The sequence below is a fragment of the Scardinius erythrophthalmus genome (genome assembly GCF_964197995.2).
Source record: "Scardinius erythrophthalmus genome assembly, chromosome: 1".
Taxonomy (NCBI): Eukaryota; Metazoa; Chordata; class Actinopteri; order Cypriniformes; family Leuciscidae; genus Scardinius; species Scardinius erythrophthalmus.
Window position 1 is genome coordinate 68,185,446 of NC_138221.1, and position 21,626 is coordinate 68,207,071.

Sequence of the window (21,626 nt, forward strand, 5' to 3'; positions counted from 1 at the left end):
TACACCACTATTTTGTGAATACGTGCTGGTATTCAGTGACGTTTCGTTTTGAGGTGGTAGAACAGATTAGTCGTGTGTGTTACCGAACTGTTGCCACACGCACTCTGTTTAGTTTGCTGCTGCTCGTCAGACGGCTTAAATCCGAACCAAAGAGTATAGGGCTTCTATACCCTTTGTCCGAACCATGTCCAAATAATGGATGTTGCACCGATCTTTTTCACCAGCTCCTCCGCGTTTCGCTTTCAGTCATGTTTACTCAAGATGACGACAAATATGATGCATTGCAGCCGGGTGCAGCTCGTGACTCTAAATTTCGCGGCCTCGCGGGTAGATTGCGTCATCAACGTGCATTATCGCGATAGTGCAATAGAATTAAAATCTCTATCGTAGGCCAGTTTATCGTTTATATCGCATATCGTTTATATCGCCCATTACTAAGTCAAAGCGGTAAATCCAACCAAGTTGTCTTTCAAATTTGTCTCAAACTATCAATATGCTCTGGGAGTTTTAGGCGCAGTAGCCAATATGGCCGCTAGGTGACATTCAAACTCCATTTGGTGATTTAAAAACTTGAAGGGTTTTAATTTCATGAATGCTTTGGACCATTGGCCTCTTTTGATAAAAGACACATAGGGTTTTATTGCTGAAGTGAAAGCAAGCACCAACAGAAGTAAAAATAAAGTTTGACACCGAACTTGCATTAAATGTAGATAAAATGAAAAGGTTTCCACTAGTGGTCCGTCCCAGTTAAAATATTCTAAAGTAACTCAAAATATGTAAAGGGATACTTCAGGATTTAGCATTAAGCTTTGTATTAGTAGAAAACCTGTAGTATTTTCGAATTACCATGCTTTCCACCCTCATATCCCCCTGAGACAAGAGATTTATGTATTTTATGTCTGGAAAAAATCCTCCGATGACGCAAAAATCGTCATTTTGCGTCATCGGAGGATTTTCTGGCCAGAGGCTAAAGACTACAGCCAGTAGGAGGGGCTGTTCCGCATGTGTTCAACCCGCCCATAGAGGGTGGGATCTCACTCACAGAAAGTACACATAGTTTCAGCCGTCTTTCTTTGGAAGCTAAGCTAGCAGGCTCTTGTTCTGTGGAGAAAGCTGAGTAGTAGGAGAAAGCTGAGTAAGTAGGGGTTACCATGCTCTTTTTCCCGGACATGTCCAGCCGTCGAGATCATCCAAAATGTCCGGGATTCGGCTTTTGCTTTCTGCGGTCGCCATGCATTGTAAACAAGTGATCGGTTGATGTGCGTTTTACCATTGCTAAGAAAATAACGTTACCCGCTCCTCCGTGAGAGATGCGAGACCCGGCGCTTCTCAGTAATGACGCCACCGGCCTCGCGCCGTTCTCCCGCGGCCCTCAGCCTCGTCCTGCTCGCCACAGTAAGCATGATGAATGGCGACTGTAGAATGCAAAAGCCGAATCCCGGACATTTTGAGCGATCTCGAAATCCCAGGCAAACTCGTCACGGAGACTCACTAGTAGTAGCCTAACCTTGTTGTTTTCAACTGCGCTCTCTTAACGGTAGTCGTGGCTTGGGAGTGGCCTCCTAGGGCAGCGAAGCAAGTGCATTCTGGGAGTTGTTGTCTTTCATCCACATAAGCCAAAAATACATTTTCTGGCTTTTTTCAGTCTAGAAAGCTCCAAATTAAAAAATTTCTTCACATTTCTTCTACATAAATGACCTAATTTAAATACACATTCATCTTTCCAGAGGTGAAGTATCCCTTTAATAAACATCAACGACTCACACAAATTGTAGTTATGATTCTTACATCATATATGAAAAATATATATATATATATAACTGACAAAAAGCAACAACATTGAAAGTCTATTTTACTATTTTAGTTAAAGGTGCATTGCGCAAGTCTCTGAGTTTTTGCAGAACTATGCCCCCTTCTGGCGACACGTGAAACTGCAACCAGAGTTGTGCACGCGGTTACGTGGAGTTTGCGTTGGGGTTTGGTATGAACTAGAAGCCGGTCTCTTTGAATCCATCTTCTACTTTTGCAAAAGTCGCTCGAGTTGTCTTCGCTGATGCGGATAATGGCGGCGAATACACAAACCTGCCAGACATAGCCAGGTGAGCGTGAACGCGCATGACGTCACGCCCAGTCGATTCCGTCCCGAATCCCTCTTATTTATTTTACTGTACAGGATTATAGAGGCAATCGCAGTGATCATAGAAGGGCTCATTCAACCCATCAGGCAATTGTTTAAGCATGTATGGGTTAGAAAAACGGGTATTTTTAACATGAAATGTTGCGCAATGCACCTTTAATACATAGATTTAATGCTCTGTTTGTAATTATAATTTAGAAATGATACTTTTGTGTGCAGAGGGTTTATAGAATGTTTCTAATTGTATTATTAGGGCTGCTTGATTATGGCAAAAATCATAATCACAGTTATTTTGCTCAATATTGAAATCACGATTCTTTAACATGATTATAGGCGGGTGATATGATCAAAGTCTTATTTCATGATATGAGACAGAAGTTCTAGAACATTCATTTAATTAAAAATATGTAAATTAAATGTTCGATATTTATCTGCATTTACTCTGAATAGTAAATTAAGTAAAAAATTATCCACTTTTGTTAAGGGCTTTGTCGGTCAGTGTGATAACTGAGTACCATCGGCAGTGGTAAACCAAAACATATTTTTGTGCCCGTGAACGCTGTTTTACCTGGATATCAGGACACGAGTGAAGTACAAAGCTTAGTTTACAAAAGAAATGATAGGTTAGCAACCAAATGTTACATCGCGACAATGGAAACGTTTGGATTCGTGCCAAATGAGAGTGGTATAGGTGAGAGCCCACAAACTATAATTAAACAATATGTCGGTTTATTCTGTTTTGTTTATTCTGTTTTCACAAATTTAACAAATAACCAATTCCACGAATAAGCCTGGAGGGAAACTAAATTATAAACAAAACCGACAAAAAATACAACAGAACAAAAATACAAATTAAAAAACACTGCTTTAGGTTTTACAGGAAGATGTGCTAACTGTGGTATTCAGATAAGTAATAGCCTACAACAGAAATTGAATAAAGTAATCAAATATAAAATAACACTCCTGTATACATTAAATATAGACTAATACTTTTATACAGTTTATTAATTCAAGAGCAGTGAGTGATTTTATCTTTGTCTTTTGTTGTTGGATTTAGCAGATTTATTAGGCTGCTGTCACTTTAAGAGCTGCACGGATCCAATATACTGTTACACACACGCACTTTCTCAGTGTTTACATTCACTTAAGGGTACGTGTACACGAAACGATATGCTTAAAGCAGAGAAGTTTTTCCTTTGAGTTTTTCACGTATTGATGACATCGTCAAAATGATCGCCATTCACACGGATCCGCGAGAACGACTAAAAACGCTGTATTCTGCTGCCAGACCATTAGGTGGCGATGTAACACTAGATGGCGATGTAAAGCTTTGAAGGAGATCCCATAAAAAAATTATATTGGCTTTACAGTAGTAAAGATAATTGTGATATTTATTGATCAAGTAATACAGGGCTGCCAACTCTCACACATTCACCATGAGACTCACTCAATTGACACTTTTCACACGCTTTCTCACGCAGAGAAAAATCGTGGCGCAAAGAGAACACGAAGACCGACGCTTTTGGCGCTTGTAAACGTGACGTGACCGATCGCTGTAGCGCCTCAGTTCAAGTAAACCGATCATCTGTTACTTTTTATTTAAAGATAAAGTACAACTTACCGAAAGGTATATATGCCTCATACATAATATCGATCAATCAGTGTTTTTCAACCACGGAAAGAGGTCAATAAAACAGCAGGAGAACAATTACTTGTCAATAAATAATTGTTATTATAATGAAAACCACATTATATATCATTTAATTTGTTATTTTTAACCTTTAATAATACCAGATCAGGCCTCTCTGTATGTTTACAGCATTATGTGTTTCTTGAGAAAAATTAACATGTAGGCCATCTACTGTTGCCTACCTAATATTTATCCAAATTAGTCAATATTGAATCAAAATTGAAATCAAATCCCAAGAATATAACTGAAATCGTAAAAAATTGTGTTAAGCAATAATACAAACAGTACCTACCAGTCATTGTACCATATAAACATTGTAACATGTTGTCACTAAACTTAATACAATTCTGTTTAGTTACCAAATGTTTTGACAATCCCAATTACACCTCTATTGTGATACAAGTTGTTTTTTTTCCATAAATCTCACTACAAACTAAACTCAATAGTTGGCAGCCCTGAGTAATAGCCTACGCTTGTGCATGACGTTATCAAACGGTAGTTGAGGAGAGATCCCTTGATATGATTGTAAAGTGCTTTGGATGTACAGTTGTATATGAAAGCGCTATATAAATGCCGAATTCATTCATTCATTCATCATTTTCAGAGATTTGCGTTTTTGTTGTTTACATAGAGAAAGTTTTCAAAAACTTGCACTTTGAAACACGTTTTCAAAAGTTTGCGTTTTTAGCCACCCAAAACGCCGTTGTCGCATAAAAAGTTTTAGGCTACTATTTTAGTTGAAAACGGTGTCATGTAAACAGCCCCTAAGACATTACCGACTCTTTACAAGGATACTTGCATAAATGCCATTTCGAGATATTTGTGTGTAGGCTATTTGACCATTTAGGTGAGTATCTGAAGGCCACAGTGTACTTTTCTTATGCATGTTTAACCCCGTCTCAGAGTGAGCGCACAGGAGGCCGTCTAGGGCAGTGGTTCTCAAACCTGTCCTGGAGGACCCCCAACACTGCACGTTTTCGATTCACAATAATCGATTCACGTTGATTATCTTGTTTTCATAATCGTTGGAAGCCGAAATCTTTGTCTTTGACAATCTGCTTTATAGGTGAACTGAATTTGATGATCTCTGGAACATCGACACAGTTATTGAACTGAATTGAGCTGAAAAACAACACTATCTTTTGTTGATCTGCTTAAACTGTTGCTGAATTGAGCTCTTCATAACTGGTAAACTGCTCTGTTATTGAACAACAAACCCACTAATCTCAGAAACCATTGAAAAGCATTAATGGTTTTATTCTGCTCAACTTTTAATTAGTAAACTTTACCCAGTTATATTATTTTCATTTCTATAAGAAAACAACTCGTTTGAGTGTGCTTGTGAGGGCCGTAACCAGTTAAACTTTCAGATGCCTGCTGAAAATCATCTGTATGACCTCTGAAATTAAAGCTTATAACTAGGAAGGTCAGTTCGACTAAAGGAGAAACGGCAACTGGAAAATATTTGCAAAAAGCTCCAATAAGAAGTTGTCACTCCTAAAAACCAACATCAGAGGTTCTCAAACTTCTCAGACAAATTACCGTCTACCAAATCTAAACATATTCAGTTATTTTTCAGCATAAAGCAAATATTACTCTTGTTCTGTCACTCTTTTTCTCTGCAAAAAGCAAAATCGAGGTTACGGTGAGGCACTTTACAATTGAAGGTTTTTTTTTATTTTTGTTTTTTTTAGAAAAGAGTATTAATACATTTTTGTGGTAATGAACATTATCTCACAAATGTTGATTGAACTTAAATTTTACTGAACCCAGTCATGTCAAGTTTATGGTTACACTTTTTTTCGACGGTCCACTTTATGACGCTTTTCCACTGCGTGATCGGCTCAGTACGGCCCACTTTTGGGGGATTTCCACTGTGTAAAGTTCCTAGTACCTGGTACTTTTTTAGGACCACCTCGGTTGAGGTTCCAAGCGAGCCGTACCGAGACTAAAATGTGATGTGTAAACACTGCAGATCACTAATTTGGTCAGAGAGGATCTTCACTGCAGCGTCTTTGAATTTGCGACACGAGACACCAAACCCGCCAGATTTAAATAGTCATCAACCGCCACCGCAGGATCATTTGTCCGCACAACTTTTTTAAACGACTTGCTTAAAACGACCGCCGCACGCAATTTGAAAAAAGAAATGTCTGTATCATGGTCAGTAGACGAGGTGGCGGCACAACTATAACGATCAGTCTATAATCCCACCCATATTCACCAGTTTATGTTTCTGCCGGTGCCCACACTCCATACACTAAAAGTGGTGAGGACATGTCCCACCCGCAAGTTACGCCTATGTTACCAACCAAACAAAAGCACATTCTCTCCATGAGTGTTGTCGTGAGTCGCACTCTCGCTGATATCTGATGATCCGTAGCGGTTCACTAAAAAAAATAAATTCAATAAATACCTATTTACAATAAGTACTTTACTCAAAAATAACTATTAAATAATAAAATAACTTGAGAACTGGCTGACTAAAATCAGCTTGAAAATGCTATCTCATGAAATAAAGGCGAATCCGTAATTTCTTTACTATTGAAAGGTACACGTGTTATTTCGTCAGTCAGTCGTGAAAGTCTGGTGGTTGAAAGCTTCTGGCAACATTAAATCCAGGAGAGAAGAACATTCTAGAGAAAGAGCAAGTAGAGATTTTGAGTTTGAGCATGCACACGTAATATCTGAGCGAGAGAAAGAGCCTGAGACTGTATATTTGAGAACGTGCGTCCAGTTCTGTGCGAGAGTGAAGGAGATCCGCCTGCGAGTTGAGAGATTTGTGCTCACGCATTACATTCAATTCAATTCAATTCAATTCAATTCAAATTTATTTGTATAGCGCTTTTCACAATACATATTGTTTCAAAGCAGCTTTACAGAAAGTGCATTTCAGAAATGTACATAGAGAAATACAGTTAGTTAATCATGTATTGATTTAGGGCATAAACATATCGCCAGCGTCGAGTCGTCTCTTCACAGGCGCCGAGTCGTCTCTGCACGGGTGTTGGAGAATCTGTAGTTTCCATGAGAGGCTGGATACAAACTGGAGCTGACGATCTGTATTTACCTCGGGACTAGCGTCCCGAGATAACAACAGAAAAGCATATGGGAAATAATTAGCGTAGCTGCTGTTCGTAATATTAATGCATTCAATCTGATTCAACTGTAGTATAAAAGGTAAGTATTATGTGAATGCTTGGCTAAAGAGATGCGTCTTTAATCTAGTTTTAAACTGGGACAGCGAGTCTGAGCCTCGAACAATATCAGGAAGGCCATTCCAGAGTTTAGGAGCTAAATGTGAAAACGCCCTCCCTCCTTTACTGGACTTAGATATCCTAGGAATGACCAGAAGCCTCGAATTTAGTGATCTTAAAGAGCGCGATGGATTGTTGGGCGATAGAAGTTCCGTTAAATACACGGGAGCTAAACCATTTAGGGCTTTATAGGTCAGTAGTAATACCTTGTAATTGATACGGAACTTTATAGGTAACCAATGTAGAGACGACAGAATTGGTGTTATATGATCATATTTTCTTGATCTAGTAAGAACTCTAGCGGCTGCATTTTGGACTAACTGTAGCTTGTTTATTGAGGATGCAGGACAACCTGCTAATAAAGCATTACAGTAATCTAGTCTCGAGGTCATGAATGCATGAACTAACTTTTCTGCATCAGAAACAGATAGCATGTTACGTAGCTTAGCAATGTTTCTAAGGTGGAAAAAGGCTGTTCTTGTAACATATGAAATATGATTTTCAAAAGACAAGTTGCGGTCTAATATAACACCCAGGTCTTTTACTGTAGAGGATAAAGTAACAGGACACCCTTCTGAATTAAAGTTGTATTGTAAGAGGTTTTGTGGGCAGTTTTTTGGACTAATAAGTAATACCTCCGTTTCATCTGAATTTAATAGCAGAAAATTACATGTCATCCAGTATTTTATATCTTTAACACACTCTGTTAATTTAGATAATTTATTGTTTTCATCTGGTCGTGATGAAATATATAATTGAGTGTCATCAGCATAACAGTGGAAATTAATTCCATGTTTTCTTATAATATTACCAAGTGGTAGCATATATATTGAGAATAGCAGAGGGCCTAACACAGATCCTTGCGGTACACCGTAGTTTACTGACGTTATCTTCGATTTTTCCCCATTTACGCAGACAAAATGGTAACGGTCTGATAAGTACGATCTAAACCAGTTTAATGCCTGTCCCTGAACACCAGTGTAGTTTTGTAGTCGGTCTAAGAGTATTTTGTGATCTATAGTGTCGAACGCAGCACTAAGATCGAGTAAAACTAGTATTGAGATAAAGCCTTGGTCAGAAGCTAGAAGTAAATCATTTGTAATTTTAACGAGCGCAGTTTCTGTGCTATGATGCGGTCTGAATCCTGACTGAAATTTTTCATAGATATCATTTTCTTGCAAGAAAGAGCACAGTTGAGCGGACACCACTTTTTCTAGAATGGATGTGCTCTCGACATTTGACATTAAAATAACGCCATAGAAACTGCCTCAAATAAACTATAAAAAGGTGAAGATAATCGTGTCTGAAAACTGCAATAGATTTTTTTATTGGTTAAAATCAATACAATATATCTCGTGTTTTTCAGTGGCTGCTTCACGGGATTGGCTCCTATGATCACTTAGAAGCGGTGCTAAACTGCGGTGGAAAAGTGCCTTTAGACGTTCTACTATCTATAAGTAAATCGGAACTACATGTCAACTAACTCTCATTAGACTTTTAGTAGACTGTTTGGTTAGGGTGAGGTGTTAGGGTTCGGGTTAGTAGAATAAGTTGAAGTAATTGTAAAGTTGCTTATAGTCAGTAAAATGTCTGTTGAGGATCATCAAAATATAGTCTTAGCAGATATTAAACAGTCTACTCATACTCTAATGATTTGTAGTTCACATGTAGTTGCAAAGTAACTTCAGGTTAGTTTAATGTCTAAAGTGAACCATCTAAATAGTTACTACTTAAAAAAATGTATGTATCATTATGCACAAAACAGTATAATTGTTTTGATTAATGCCAATATTATTTGAGGTTCAGAGGAATGATGTTGCTATCAGTGAAGAGTCTGATCAGAGCAGCATCTAAAACTTCTCTAGGCCGACAGAGCTGATGATATTGATCAAACGCTGCTGTCTGAGATTATTGTTATGTTGAGGGTCTAAACACTGTCAAACTGTGGTGCAGTGAAGGTGAACTCAGGTCTGCAGTTGTAGATGTAATAATAGTATTGATCTAATAATAACTGGAGTATGTTTTTCTGGCTGCCTCTGGAATCTCACTCTCTATTCAGAGCCATTTGCTCTTTATGCATAGTATATGATTACAGAAAAAATACAGGTTTTTATTGAATATTGATGGATCAACACATTTTGTGGGAAAATAAATAATTTAAAGTGGTTTGTTTTGATAAAAAAAAATAGTATAAATGTATGAGGCAGCAATAACCTTTAAACCCTTTACTGCCGACTATCCAGAGTCTGGGTAAAAAAAAAAACCTTATTGCCACATCATACATTTATAAGATTTAAAAGTCTCACCAGATTGGGGCAAAAGGCCCCCAGTATTGATACAAATACTTTAGCAATAAAGTAATGTGTTTTGCATAATATCTAAGTTAGTACTTGTTCAAAACAATCACTTTAGTTCTGTTTATTTTAATAAATAAAGGAAATGCATATTTGTTTAATAATATACTGTAATTAAAATTAAACTGTTCATTATAAAAACACAGAAAAAAATATTTCAAAACTAAAGATTCTGAAAGCTTTGAAGGAGATCCCATAAAGAAATTATATTGGCTTTACAGTAGTAACAATAATTGTGATATTTTATTATATGATTAATATAATTTTTTTTAAATATAATGGTTTCATTATAAATATGGTGATTATCTCTAAGTTGGACACCCAACTTAATATGATATTTACCATCTGAATCAAACCATGTCATGTAAACAAATGGAAAAGTAAGCCAGCTGTTGATTATCATGTTAATTATTTTGCCTTTAGCTTCAACAGCAAACTTTACATATTCTTCAGAATAACTGTCAATTTAAGTAAATCAATTACATGTAATCATTTCACATGAACACTGCTTTTTCTTCATGTCAGTGTTTCTGTGATATTTTAAAATAATGGTTTCTGTTAAATCTGGTCAAGAATTTTAGCCACCTTTCTCTTTTATTCGTACATTTTGACTACTGAAATATTGATGTCTCATTACTTTTAATTATGCAGGTCATTATCTGCCCCCAAATGCCTGATTTATTGGTAAATAAAATCTGTGCGAGAACTTGCGAGGATCTCCATGTGTGATATTAGGACTTCCGTTTCTACATGTAGTATGATTTGTATATTTATTTTAACAGAGGTTTTTGTGTCTCTGTTCATCTTAATGTGTTTTCAGTGGTGTGAGAGCTGACCAGATCAGAGATGTGTCCTGTCAGACCAGCTCATCCTCCTCCTGTCAGAAACACATCAGTCATCATGACACAGAAGCAGCCCTGCAGCTCGACTCTCACCAGCCAGTGCATGATGATCTGCAGAGAGTCAAAGACCAGCACAAAACCAGCATGAAGAACAAGTATGAGAGCTTATTTGAGGGAATCAAACTACAAGAGAATCAGACCCTCCTGAACAGGATTTACACACAGCTGTACATCATAGAGGGAGAGAGTGAAGGAGTGAATGAAGAACATGAGGTGCTACAGATGGAGAAAAGTTACAAGACACTCCAAGACACTCCAATCAACTGCAATGACATCTTTGATCCTTCACCTGAACTAGGATATGAGGAGAAGAGAAGAGAGAAGAAAGACAAAATCAAGACTGTTCTTACTAAAGGCATCGCTGGAATTGGAAAAACCGTCTCTGTGCAGAAGTTCATTCTGGACTGGGCCGAGGGAAAAGCCAATCAGGGTGTAGATTTCATGTTTGTGCTTCCATTTAGAGAGCTGAACTTGATTAAAGATCATCAGTACAGTCTTCACAGACTTCTGCTGGACTTTCATCCTGAACTTCAAGATCTGGACTCAAAGATTTATGATGAATGTACAGTTGTGTTGATCTTTGATGGTCTGGATGAAAGCAGAATTACTCTGATGTTTTCAGACAGTGAGAAAGTTTCTGATGTGACTGAGTCTTCATCAGTGGGTGTGTTGATGTCAAACCTCATGAAAGGAGATCTGCTTCCCTCTGCTCTCATCTGGATCACCACCAGACCAGCAGCAGCCAATCAGATCCCCTCCAAATACATCAACCGTGTGACAGAAATTCAGGGATTCAATGACCCTCAGAAGGAGGAATATTTCAGGAAGAGAATCATTGATGAGGATCAAGCCAGCAGAATCATCTCACACATCAGAAGAGCAAGAAGCCTCCACATCATGTGCCACATACCCGTCTTCTGCTGGATCTCAGCCACTGTGCTTCAAAACATCCTGAAACAAGACCTCAGTGCAGAAATCCCTCAAACTCTGACTGAAATGTACATACACTTCCTCCTCATTCAGACTAGCATGAGGAACCAGAAGTATGAAGAGAGAGATCCAGAGAAGCTCCTGCAGTCCAACAGAGAAGTGATTGTGAAACTTGCTAAACTGGCTTTCAATCAGCTGATGAAGGGCAATGTGATGTTCTATGAGGAGGACCTGATTGAGAGCGGCATAGACGTCACTGACGCCTCAGTGTATTCTGGGATTTGCACTGAGATCTTTAGGGAGGAATCTGTGATTTATCACAGGAAGGTTTACAGCTTTGTACATCTGAGCTTTCAGGAGTTTTTTGCAGCACTGTATGTGTTTCTCTGCTATTTACACAAGAACAGTGAAGTTATGGAAATGTTCCTGACAGGAAAGTCCAGAACTCGATCTGGAAAGGTCAGAAGTTGGTGTAAGAATGTTTCCAGAACTTTCAAGTTGCTCTCAAGTAAGACTGTCCTGACAGGAAAGTCCAGATCTGAGTGTGAGATTGTTTCTCTGGATGTGTTTCTGAAGGGAGCAATGAATAAAGCCTTGAAGAGTAAAAATGGACACCTGGATCTTTTCCTTCGATTCCTTCATGGCATCTCACTGGAGTCCAATCAGAGCCTCTTACAGGATCTGCTGATTCGCACAGAGAAGAACCCAGAGAGCAGAGAGAAAATAATCCAAAACCTTAAAAAACACGAAAACACAGAAAGTCCAGAAGACAATGTCAGCCCTGAAAGATGGATGAATCTGTGTCACTGCTTGATTGAGATGAAGGATAGTTCTCTTGTTGAAGAAATGCAGGCATTTTTACAATCTGGAACAAGTAACAAAAACCTTTCTCTTGCGCAATGTTCAACTTTGGCAAACATGATCCTGATGTCAGAAAAGGTGATGGATGAGTTTGACCTTAAAAACATCATATCATCACCAGAGGGTCGAAGGAGACTGTTACCTGCTCTGAGGAACTGCAGAAAAGCTCTGTGAGTGTGAAAATATGAACATCAACTGAATTGAAATATGAACATAATACCTCTCATGTAGGCTAATAGTTTAGCTAAATGCGCTTTCATTACTTTTTTATTAACATAAATTTGAAGTGTCTACAGATTAAAATATTTAAAATAATTATTTTAATTTGTAATTATAATCGAAATCCAAGTAATTACATTTCTGAAGTTTTAAAAGCTGAATATCTTTTCAACCAATGAATTTACATGACTTTTCCATTGTTCATAATTTGCTGGATATGGATTAAGCATTTTTAGAAAAATATATTCATTTTCCTGGTCTAGAAATCAAACTTTTAAAATTAGGCTACCTCTTATATCTAGTTACGTATGGAAGGCATTTTCTGCCAAATTTAAATAAATAAATTAAATGATTAAAATTCTAATTAAAACCAAATTAACGATTTCATTACAGAAAACTGTACGCAAAATATGTGACAAAATTGAGAATTAAAATTAAATGATTTCATTTTCACAGCATCATCCCTGTCAAATTGAAAAATAAAATGCAATTGGTGATTTCACATTTCATTTTCACTACAGTCTCGAGGCAAGACTGCCAATATTAAAATGAAAAGCCAAACGTGAAAAAGAAACTACAAATCCAGTTTTTACAAAGCTCTTTATTAATGCTCACGCAATAATAGTGACACAATTCAAATTCAAATGTAAATTTTAGTTGTCATTTTAATTCCTCTTTTATTTCACAGCATTCATTTTCATTTTCAACGACAACCTGCATGCAAATTCTATGTTAATGAGTGGGTGTGGCTTATTCAAGTAACGGCGCTAGAGACACGCCTTTTGTAAAGCGAAATCGTTGACGTTCCGTGTGCATGAGTGAATGTGTGAAACGAAATTATTTAAATGTGATTATATTGTAATCAAGATGACGAGATATGGCGAAATCTGTTAGTGAGCTTTTGCGGGAAGCTGCCGCAGCATAGTGGAAACAACCAGCCTGACCAGCCTGCGTCAAACCCTCGGCGCACTGCAGTTCCTCGGCCTGAGTCACGGGCACTTTCAGTTGCGATAAAGTTCATTCATGTCTTAGGCTGTTTTGGAAATTCATCTATTTGGGTGTACAAAAGTCTTAGTGACACAATTTCTACAACAATTATAGCTAGATATAGACATTAATACCCGCTAGCTTTAACCGAGGACTTCAGCCAATGTTTCATATTTGCGTCGTGCCTAACAACGCCCTTCAGCCGTGACTTTTTCAGATACAGCACTAGCCTAGAGTACCTTATTGCTTTTATAAAACGGTTACCACGCAATACAAATTAAACCTGAAAAATATGTATCTATATTTGCAACTTTCATGAAGTAAAATCACTAAAAGCCAAAAGAAAAAAAAGAAAAAGCGAGAAAGTGGGTGTACCTGCATTTACAGTAGGCTAGATATAGCATTTTCCTTCAGGTCAGTCCTATATAATCTTAATAAAAAATCTGTTTGAATGTCGGGTGTGAAATGAAATCATTTAATTTTAATTCTCAATTTTGTCACATATTTTGCGTACAGTTTTCTGTAATGAAATCATTAATCTGGTTTTCATTTTCATTTTAATCATTTAATTTATTTATTTAAATTTGGCAGAAAACGCCTTCCATAGTTGCGATGATGATGTATTAAAATAAGAAATATCTTGATTTAGGTCAGTGATTTTCAATACCAGCACTGTACATTTTTAATGTCTCTCTTTCTTATCTAACACACATTTTTGAGGTCTTGGAGTCGTTACTAACTAGCTGATGAGTTGAATTTGAAAATGTGCAGTGCTGTGGGTACTCCAGGAACAGGATTGACCAGAAACTGTCTCTGAGACTACTAGTCCGGGCCTTAATGCTATGGTACTGTAACCGTGATAAGAGCATAAAACAATGTTATGTGGCTTGGATGGCTTGAGTCCTTGTAGAGTAATTTACTACGGCTTAGAACACGGCTCAACCATTCAGAATCAAGGTCCAGAACTATCTGTTTTATAACTAATTATTGACATACAAGTGGGCTTTTCACACTTGAAATATACCCGAGGGCATTGTAAACCTTTTCACTGATCTTAATTTACCCGGGGTTAACAATTAATCCTTGGTATTTATAAACTGATGTTTCATGCTGTACACTCCTAAACCCTTGGTTAACGTTCTTATTTGCGTATTTGTGGTGTTAGATTCATTGATTGGACGAATGCTGCATGCAACCTGTTTACATGAAGGCTCTTGCATTGCACATCCTCATATTATATTGCTAAGTACCATCAAGGTTTTTTTCTCTATATGGACTTTTTGGACAGTAAAGTTAATAACGAAAAAGTCTCTTCTTCACTCCAATTGACGAGTTTTCTGTTGCCATTTAAAATGTTTCCCGTTAAACGCTGAAATAACTGTTTACAACGCTCATGGTGCATCCGCAATTGCGTACTGTCGAGTAGGCACTACATTTGAATTAGAACATCCTCCATGACCGTTAAAAATCTATGTTATATATGGTATGAATTAGGGCTGCACGATATTGGAAAAAACTTACGTTGCGATATTTAGTTTTTCTCCGATATTGCAATGTATAAATAAACAATTTCACCAGTTGATTTAAATAGCTCTATTTGAATAGAATTAATCAGTCTAGAATAATACGGGTGATTTTGTAGGGAAGTGAATCTGCATAGAAAATAATCATTTATGAGCATAGATAAATACAATAGAAGAAAGATACAATTGAAATGAGCTTTGTTTTTCAGGTAAATCTAACAGTATTCAGGTACAGAAATTGAATAACTTGCTTCAATATAAATAAAATATAACTAATATAAATGATTACCGTAATTAATACAATTTATTTTTGTTAAAGCTACAAAAGTCATTTTCTCTTTCTTTTTTGTTGTTTGATCACCATTGGTATCACAAACAGCTGCGGGTACATTAAGCTGATGTCCCTTAAGACGAATGCCCAGACCTAATATAAATGACACGCATCTGTTTTCTTTCTCAATTGTTTACAGCACACAACCGACTGTGTTTATGAGGATACTCGCAGAGACAGACATTTTAACCTAATTTTACGTGCACGTGTCCGTTTAAGCTTGGAAAAAAGAGAAAGGGAACTGAATTCGGTGTTCACATGCTGTCTGCGTGGCTTTGTGTGTGCGCAAAGAAAATGGCACGCAAGTCCTCTTGCGCTTGATGCCTGAATCGACTTAAAAAAACTTGTACATTATAAACTTTTACTCTATGATGGTTAAATTTAGCAAATAATCCAAGGCTATCCATCAATCCATGACTATCGCGGATGCGCACATCGCAATATCGATGCTGAATCGATACATTGTGTAGCCCTAGTATGAATGTGTTTAGTATGAATGGAATCTGGACGTACTACATCCGCCATGTTGTCATTATTATATGACCTACAAGCGTCAGTTACATCGCTTCACTGCCATTCATAAAACCTCTTCCTTGGCCTCATGGGATAGTAAAGTGTCCAGCGTATGCGCACTTCAGTATCTTGCCAGAAGTTTTAGGTTATCCGGCAACTTTTTCGCAGACTGTTTTTCAAATACTATGTATTCAGACATACTGCTCTGAACGTACAGTTTTTCGCATTCTATATATTAAATTATATTGTAGTTAATTTATTGGGTCTGATTCCACCTTTGTCGAGTCCGAGTCAAATCCAAGTCCTTAACAATCGAGTCCAAGTCCGAGTCTAAAGAGGACCAAGTCGGACTTGAGTCTGAGTCCTTAATGTCCGAGTCGAGTCCGGCCGAGTCCACAAAGATTTAAATAATTTGAAATTGACCTTTAACAAAGACCCGCCCCTCTTAGTTACTGTTGCTACGTCCGACAAGCCATTCCGCACTCACGCCACACATCATGTTCTCACACAGTGAAAAATGTATTGCAGAGAAAAGAGGACACTGACAATGCGCCAACAGACAAGACAGAGCAGCATACTTTTGGTATGAAAAAAGTCTTTAAAACATGACTGACACTTTAATGTGTAGCGCCTCAGTTCAAGCAGCACGTGAACTGATAATCTCTTCTAGTTATAGCACAAATTAAACATGAATGAACATCAAAACTGCAAAAAGAAATCAATACACCATTTTTCAAGTTCAAGTCCACTAGACTTTAATCTACTAACTGGTTTGGTTTGTTTGTTAGACAAAAATGGCGGATATCTGCATTATGATTGGTCAGGTCGCCTCTCAATCAAATTCCGGTGAAAGGTCTCAACACTGAGCTCTTAAATTAATATTTTAACCCTTACAAAATGATTGCAGTGTATAGCTGCAGTCATACATTTACCTATTATACATCTTTCAGAATCTGCAAGGTAATGCTGAAGAATGCAACACGATGCATTAAGAGCTAGGGGCAAACTTTTGAGCAAGATGATGGTGATGTTTAAATTTTCTTATTTTTTTTACATGCTAATATCTTATTTAGCCTCTGAAGGGCTGGACTAAATTAATTAATTAACTTTTAAACAAAATAAGAACAATTTACACGAACGATAAAGTTCAAAAGTTGAACCCCCTGGCTCTTAACGGATGCTTCCTTCTTGAGCATCACTAAATGTTTGCAGCGTTTGTAATAGTTGTGTACGAGTCCCTCAGTTGTCACCAGTGTGAAAAAATGGATCTCACAATCATAGTCACTGCTATTAAGGAGTCAAATATGCAGAAGGTGCTGGAAAAGCAAAGAATGTGCAGGAACTGGGGGATTTTTTTCTAAAGACCATTGGGCAGTTTAACTGTTCAGAACGAACAAGGGACTCATGAACAACCATTACAAAAAACAAAACAAAACAAAAAACAGTTGTGGATCATTCAGGTAATGACACACAATATTAAAAATCAAGCCTATGTAATTTGTCTTGTATTTTGTATTTTTATTTTGTCTTGTGGACTAGGCTATTGAACATCTGTTATGTGAAAAAGCTTTTTCAGGGCAGTACTAAATAGAATCAATGTTTTTATGATCCTTCTTATTAAAAAAATAAATAAAAATAACAATTTCTATAACGTTCTGTTACATTCTGCAAGGTGTTTTGTGAACATGACTAAAGTGTAAATGTAACAAAAATCATAACATTATTAGAATCCATAATGTTGCTATGGTTACTATGTCAATCATCGCAATTTCATGTCTCACAGGACTCAAATTTAGCGGATTCACTCCCACATTTAAATGCAGTTATCACTTACAGTGTGAACGTAACCACTGGTCCTCTAGAAGCATGAAAAACAAAACTATTATTTAGATCGTCAATAGGGCTCCCCTTTAAGCCATCACTTACTTACTGCATTCTGCACTTTCACTAAAACTCGTCAGAAACACTGATGTTGTCTGCACAAACCACATTTTTTCACAAACAACACATAAACGTCATTATCTCAGAACTACAAACGTTTACATACATGCTGCTGACATATTATTGTAACAGAGTTTGTGCTGAATACAGTGTAATCAGACTTTAGCCATGAAAATGTCACAAGTAACAGAAATAAGCACAAATGTCAGAGCATGTCAGAACACCTACAGGGCCCAGAAAACATCCCATCTTGTATGCCGCCAAGAGAAATCTGGTTACCGTACACACGCAACATCTAACAGCTGGTGCATGAGACAGTTTGAGTAAAAATTGATGAAACGGCTGTGCTTCAGCAACAACAACATCATACCTTGTTTCTTTAAAACAGCTAAAAAACAATGTTATTTGCATATCGAGCGGAATCAAAGCAACCTCGGCATCCGTTTTCAGGCCTTGGTAGCACTTTATTTTAGAGTCCTTTTCCTCTTGTACATACTATGTACTTATTACATAAACTAATTAATATGTTATAATAGTAATTACAATAACTGGGTACTAACTAGGTACTAACCATGAACCTACCCCTAAACCTAACCTTAACCCATGCAGCTACCTTATATTACCCAGTACTTTCTAGAGTAAGTACACTGTAAGAACATGTAAGTGCATGTAATGTAAAATAAAAGTGCAAAAAGTGCAAACCAGGCCTTCCCGCTCTCCAACGTCTCTCCAGTATGCAAAAGCTTCTCCATTATTAACAAGCTCTTGACTGATCATAACCTTTTAATAAGAGTCCTCTCTTTTTTCAGATTAACTAGTTAAGATTTAAACTAGTTAATATATTGATCATAAATGTATGAAAATATATTTTTATTCCATGAGGGTTATAAACGGAGTACTCCTTTTTTTCAGATTAGCAGCCTGTAATCTAACTGATCAGCACTGTGAAGTTGTGGCTTCAGTTCTACAGTCATCAAACTCCCTGAGAGAGCTGGACCTGAGTAACAATCACCTGCAGGATTCAGGACAGAAGCTACTCTGTGCTGGACTGAAGAGTCCAAACTGTCAACTCAACAAACTGAGGTTTGAGTTTGACTTTCATTCATTAATTAATGTTAATAATAATGTCTGCTTTATATAAATGTACACTACGGGGGGCTGTTGAATGCATGAATCTGATTGGTTGATGAATAGGGGTGGTTGAAAAAAATCAAACCTAGAGTTTTGAACTCAACAATTTGTTTTGACCAATTAGACTTTACATGTTTTCAGCATTGCACCCTTAAGTAATTAACTTTACACACAAACTCAACTCATTACTTTGTGTGGCAGAAACAACTCAACTGAGCCTTTTACCAGGAATCTGGGTGTAATTTTTGACAGTGCTTTTAAATTTGACAAACAAATTAGTTCAGTTGTTAAAACTAGCTTCTTTCACTTGAGACTTCTGGCTAAGGTCAAGCAATACATGCTACGCAAAGACTTTGAAAGAGTTATACATGCTTTTATTACGTCGCGATTAGACTACTGTAACTCTTTGTATGCCGGATTGGAGCAGTCATCACTTCGACGGCTACAGTTAGTGCAGAACGCAGCAGCTCGACTTTTAACCGGGACCAAAAAACGTGACCACATTACACCGGTATTGGCCTCACTTCACTGGCTTCCTGTTTGTTTAAGAATTAAATTTAAAATTGCATTAATTGTTTTTAAAATCTTAAGTGGGTCGTCGCCTTCATATTTGACGGAGCTTCTACATGTCCACACACCTGTCAAATCACTGAGGTCTTCAGACCAGATGCTCCTCGATGTGCCCCGATCTAGGCTAAAAAACAAAGGTGACAGAGCGTTTGCAGTGGCTGCTCCGAATATCTGGAATAGTCTACCAATTCATGTAAGGAAAGCTCAGACTACTGAAACATTCAAGTCCTTGCTTAAGACGCATTACTATACTTTGGCTTTTCAATTCTAGTTGAGCTTTGATATCTTGACTTGCTGGTTATTTGTTTGTACTTTGTGTGATATTGTCTGTATAATAATTTTTTTTTTTTTTTTTTTTTGTTGGATCTTGTGAAGCACTTTGGTCAATTATGATTGTTTTTAAATGTGCTATATAAATAAAATTGAACTGAACTGAACTGAGTGAAAGTAACTCGGGTGAATACACATTAGTGTAACATAGTAAATATAGTTGTATATACTATATTGTAATTTATTAACGCAATATATTATTTCATATATTTTTCAATATATTTGAAGTAGTTAATATATTGGTCATAAATGTATGAAAATATATTTTTATTCCATGAGGGTTATAACCAGAGTACTCCTTTTTTTTTCCTTCAGATTAGCAGCCTGTAATCTAACTGATCAGCACTGTGAAGTTGTGACTTCAGTTCTACAATCATCAAACTCACCCCTGAGAGAGCTGGACCTGAGTAACAATGACCTGCAGGATTCAGGAGTGAATCTGCTCTCTGCTGGACTGAAGAATCCAAACTGTCAACTCAACATTTTGAGGTACTTAGAAGTTTTATGTATATAGCGCCTTTCTGTAGCTCAAGGTCGCTGTACTTTGTACATTACAATACATTTACACATCCACACTGCAAACCCATTAGGATACATATAGCCACATTATCCAAAGTACGTGTTAAACAGATATGTTTTTTAGCTGAGTCTTGAAGGTAGCCATAGATGAGATATAACGAAGTGTAAGGGGTAGTGAATTCCATAATTTAGGAGCATTAACACTAAATGATCTTCCACCTACAGTGAAAAAAAAAAAAAAAGTTCAGCTGATCTAAGTGATCATACTGTAATTCACATTATAAAGATTGAAGAATATATATCATTCATCTTTTTAAAATGCATCAAAACAGTACACTCATCACCATTTAAATAATCACCGGACAGGGTGGTAGGAGTAAAGTAGATCAGATGGATATGGAGGTGCAAGCCTGAGCATCCTTGTCGCCTTAAATGTTAGAAGTAATATCTTAAAGTGAATACGTAATGCCACGGGTATCCAGTGTTGAGCAGAGGAGTAACGTGAGCAGAATGCCTGGTCGATGTGAGAACATACTGTAATCGATTGATGCATGAATTAAGGTGTCAGCATTAGATAGAGAAGTTCGAAGATGTGCAATATTACGAAAATGGAAAAAAGAGTTTTTAACAACAGAAGAAATATGAGAGCAAAAAGAGCTGAGTCAAATACAACACCAATGTTACAGATGGATGAAGAAGGCTTAACATGAACCCCGTCAATATCAAAGGACCGGTCCATCCTTTTGACTGAGGCAGCAGAACCAATCATCAATATTTAAGTTGTGTTATTATTTAACTTGAGGAAATTCGGGGACATCCAATGCTTGATATCCCTGATACATGCAGTAAGTGAGTCGGGCAGGGAATGCTCTATTAGAGCTGGTGGTGAGGTAAATTTGAATGTCACCAGCATAGCAATGAAACTGAAGTCCATGCATGTATATGAGGTCACCAAGTAGATATAGATAAATGATGAACAGTAGTGGGCCAAGAACTGAACCTTAAAGAACACCCAGTGTAAGCGGAGCAGTGACCTATAGTGATATAATACTTTCTGTCGCTGATGTAGGAAATAATCCAGGAAAGAGCTGAACCAGTGATGCCGATATCACTAAGGTGAGAGATGAGTATTTAATGGGAGACTGTGTCAAATACAGCACTTGTTTATTAACCCTGAATCCATGGACCGAAGAATGTCATTAACCACCAGTGGTGGAAAGAGTACTGAAAAAACATACTCAAGTAAAAGTACCATTACATTGCAAAAAATGTAGTGTGAGTAGAGTAAAAAGTACTTGTCCAAAAAACTACCTGAGTAAGAGTAAAAAAAGTAGCTAATTTAAAAGTACTCATGAGTTGTGAGTACTGAGCTGCGGATTCTACCCCCTTATAATAAACACTGTGCACTACAATTCATAAAGTAAAAAAGCA

The 21,626-nt window shown here is 37.2% G+C and overlaps 1 protein-coding gene across 1 annotated transcript in view; it reads left to right on the forward strand.

The window, feature by feature from the left end:
- LOC308687991 (NACHT, LRR and PYD domains-containing protein 3-like) overlaps positions 1-21,626 on the forward strand; it is an 84,406-nt gene that overhangs the window by 2,148 nt on the left and 60,632 nt on the right. The window contains exons 3-5 of the mRNA XM_081360807.1: positions 10,259-12,301; positions 18,558-18,728; positions 19,992-20,165. Coding sequence (XP_081216933.1) covers positions 10,259-12,301; positions 18,558-18,728; positions 19,992-20,165 — 2,388 coding nt within the window. The remainder of the gene's footprint in view (positions 1-10,258; positions 12,302-18,557; positions 18,729-19,991; positions 20,166-21,626) is intronic.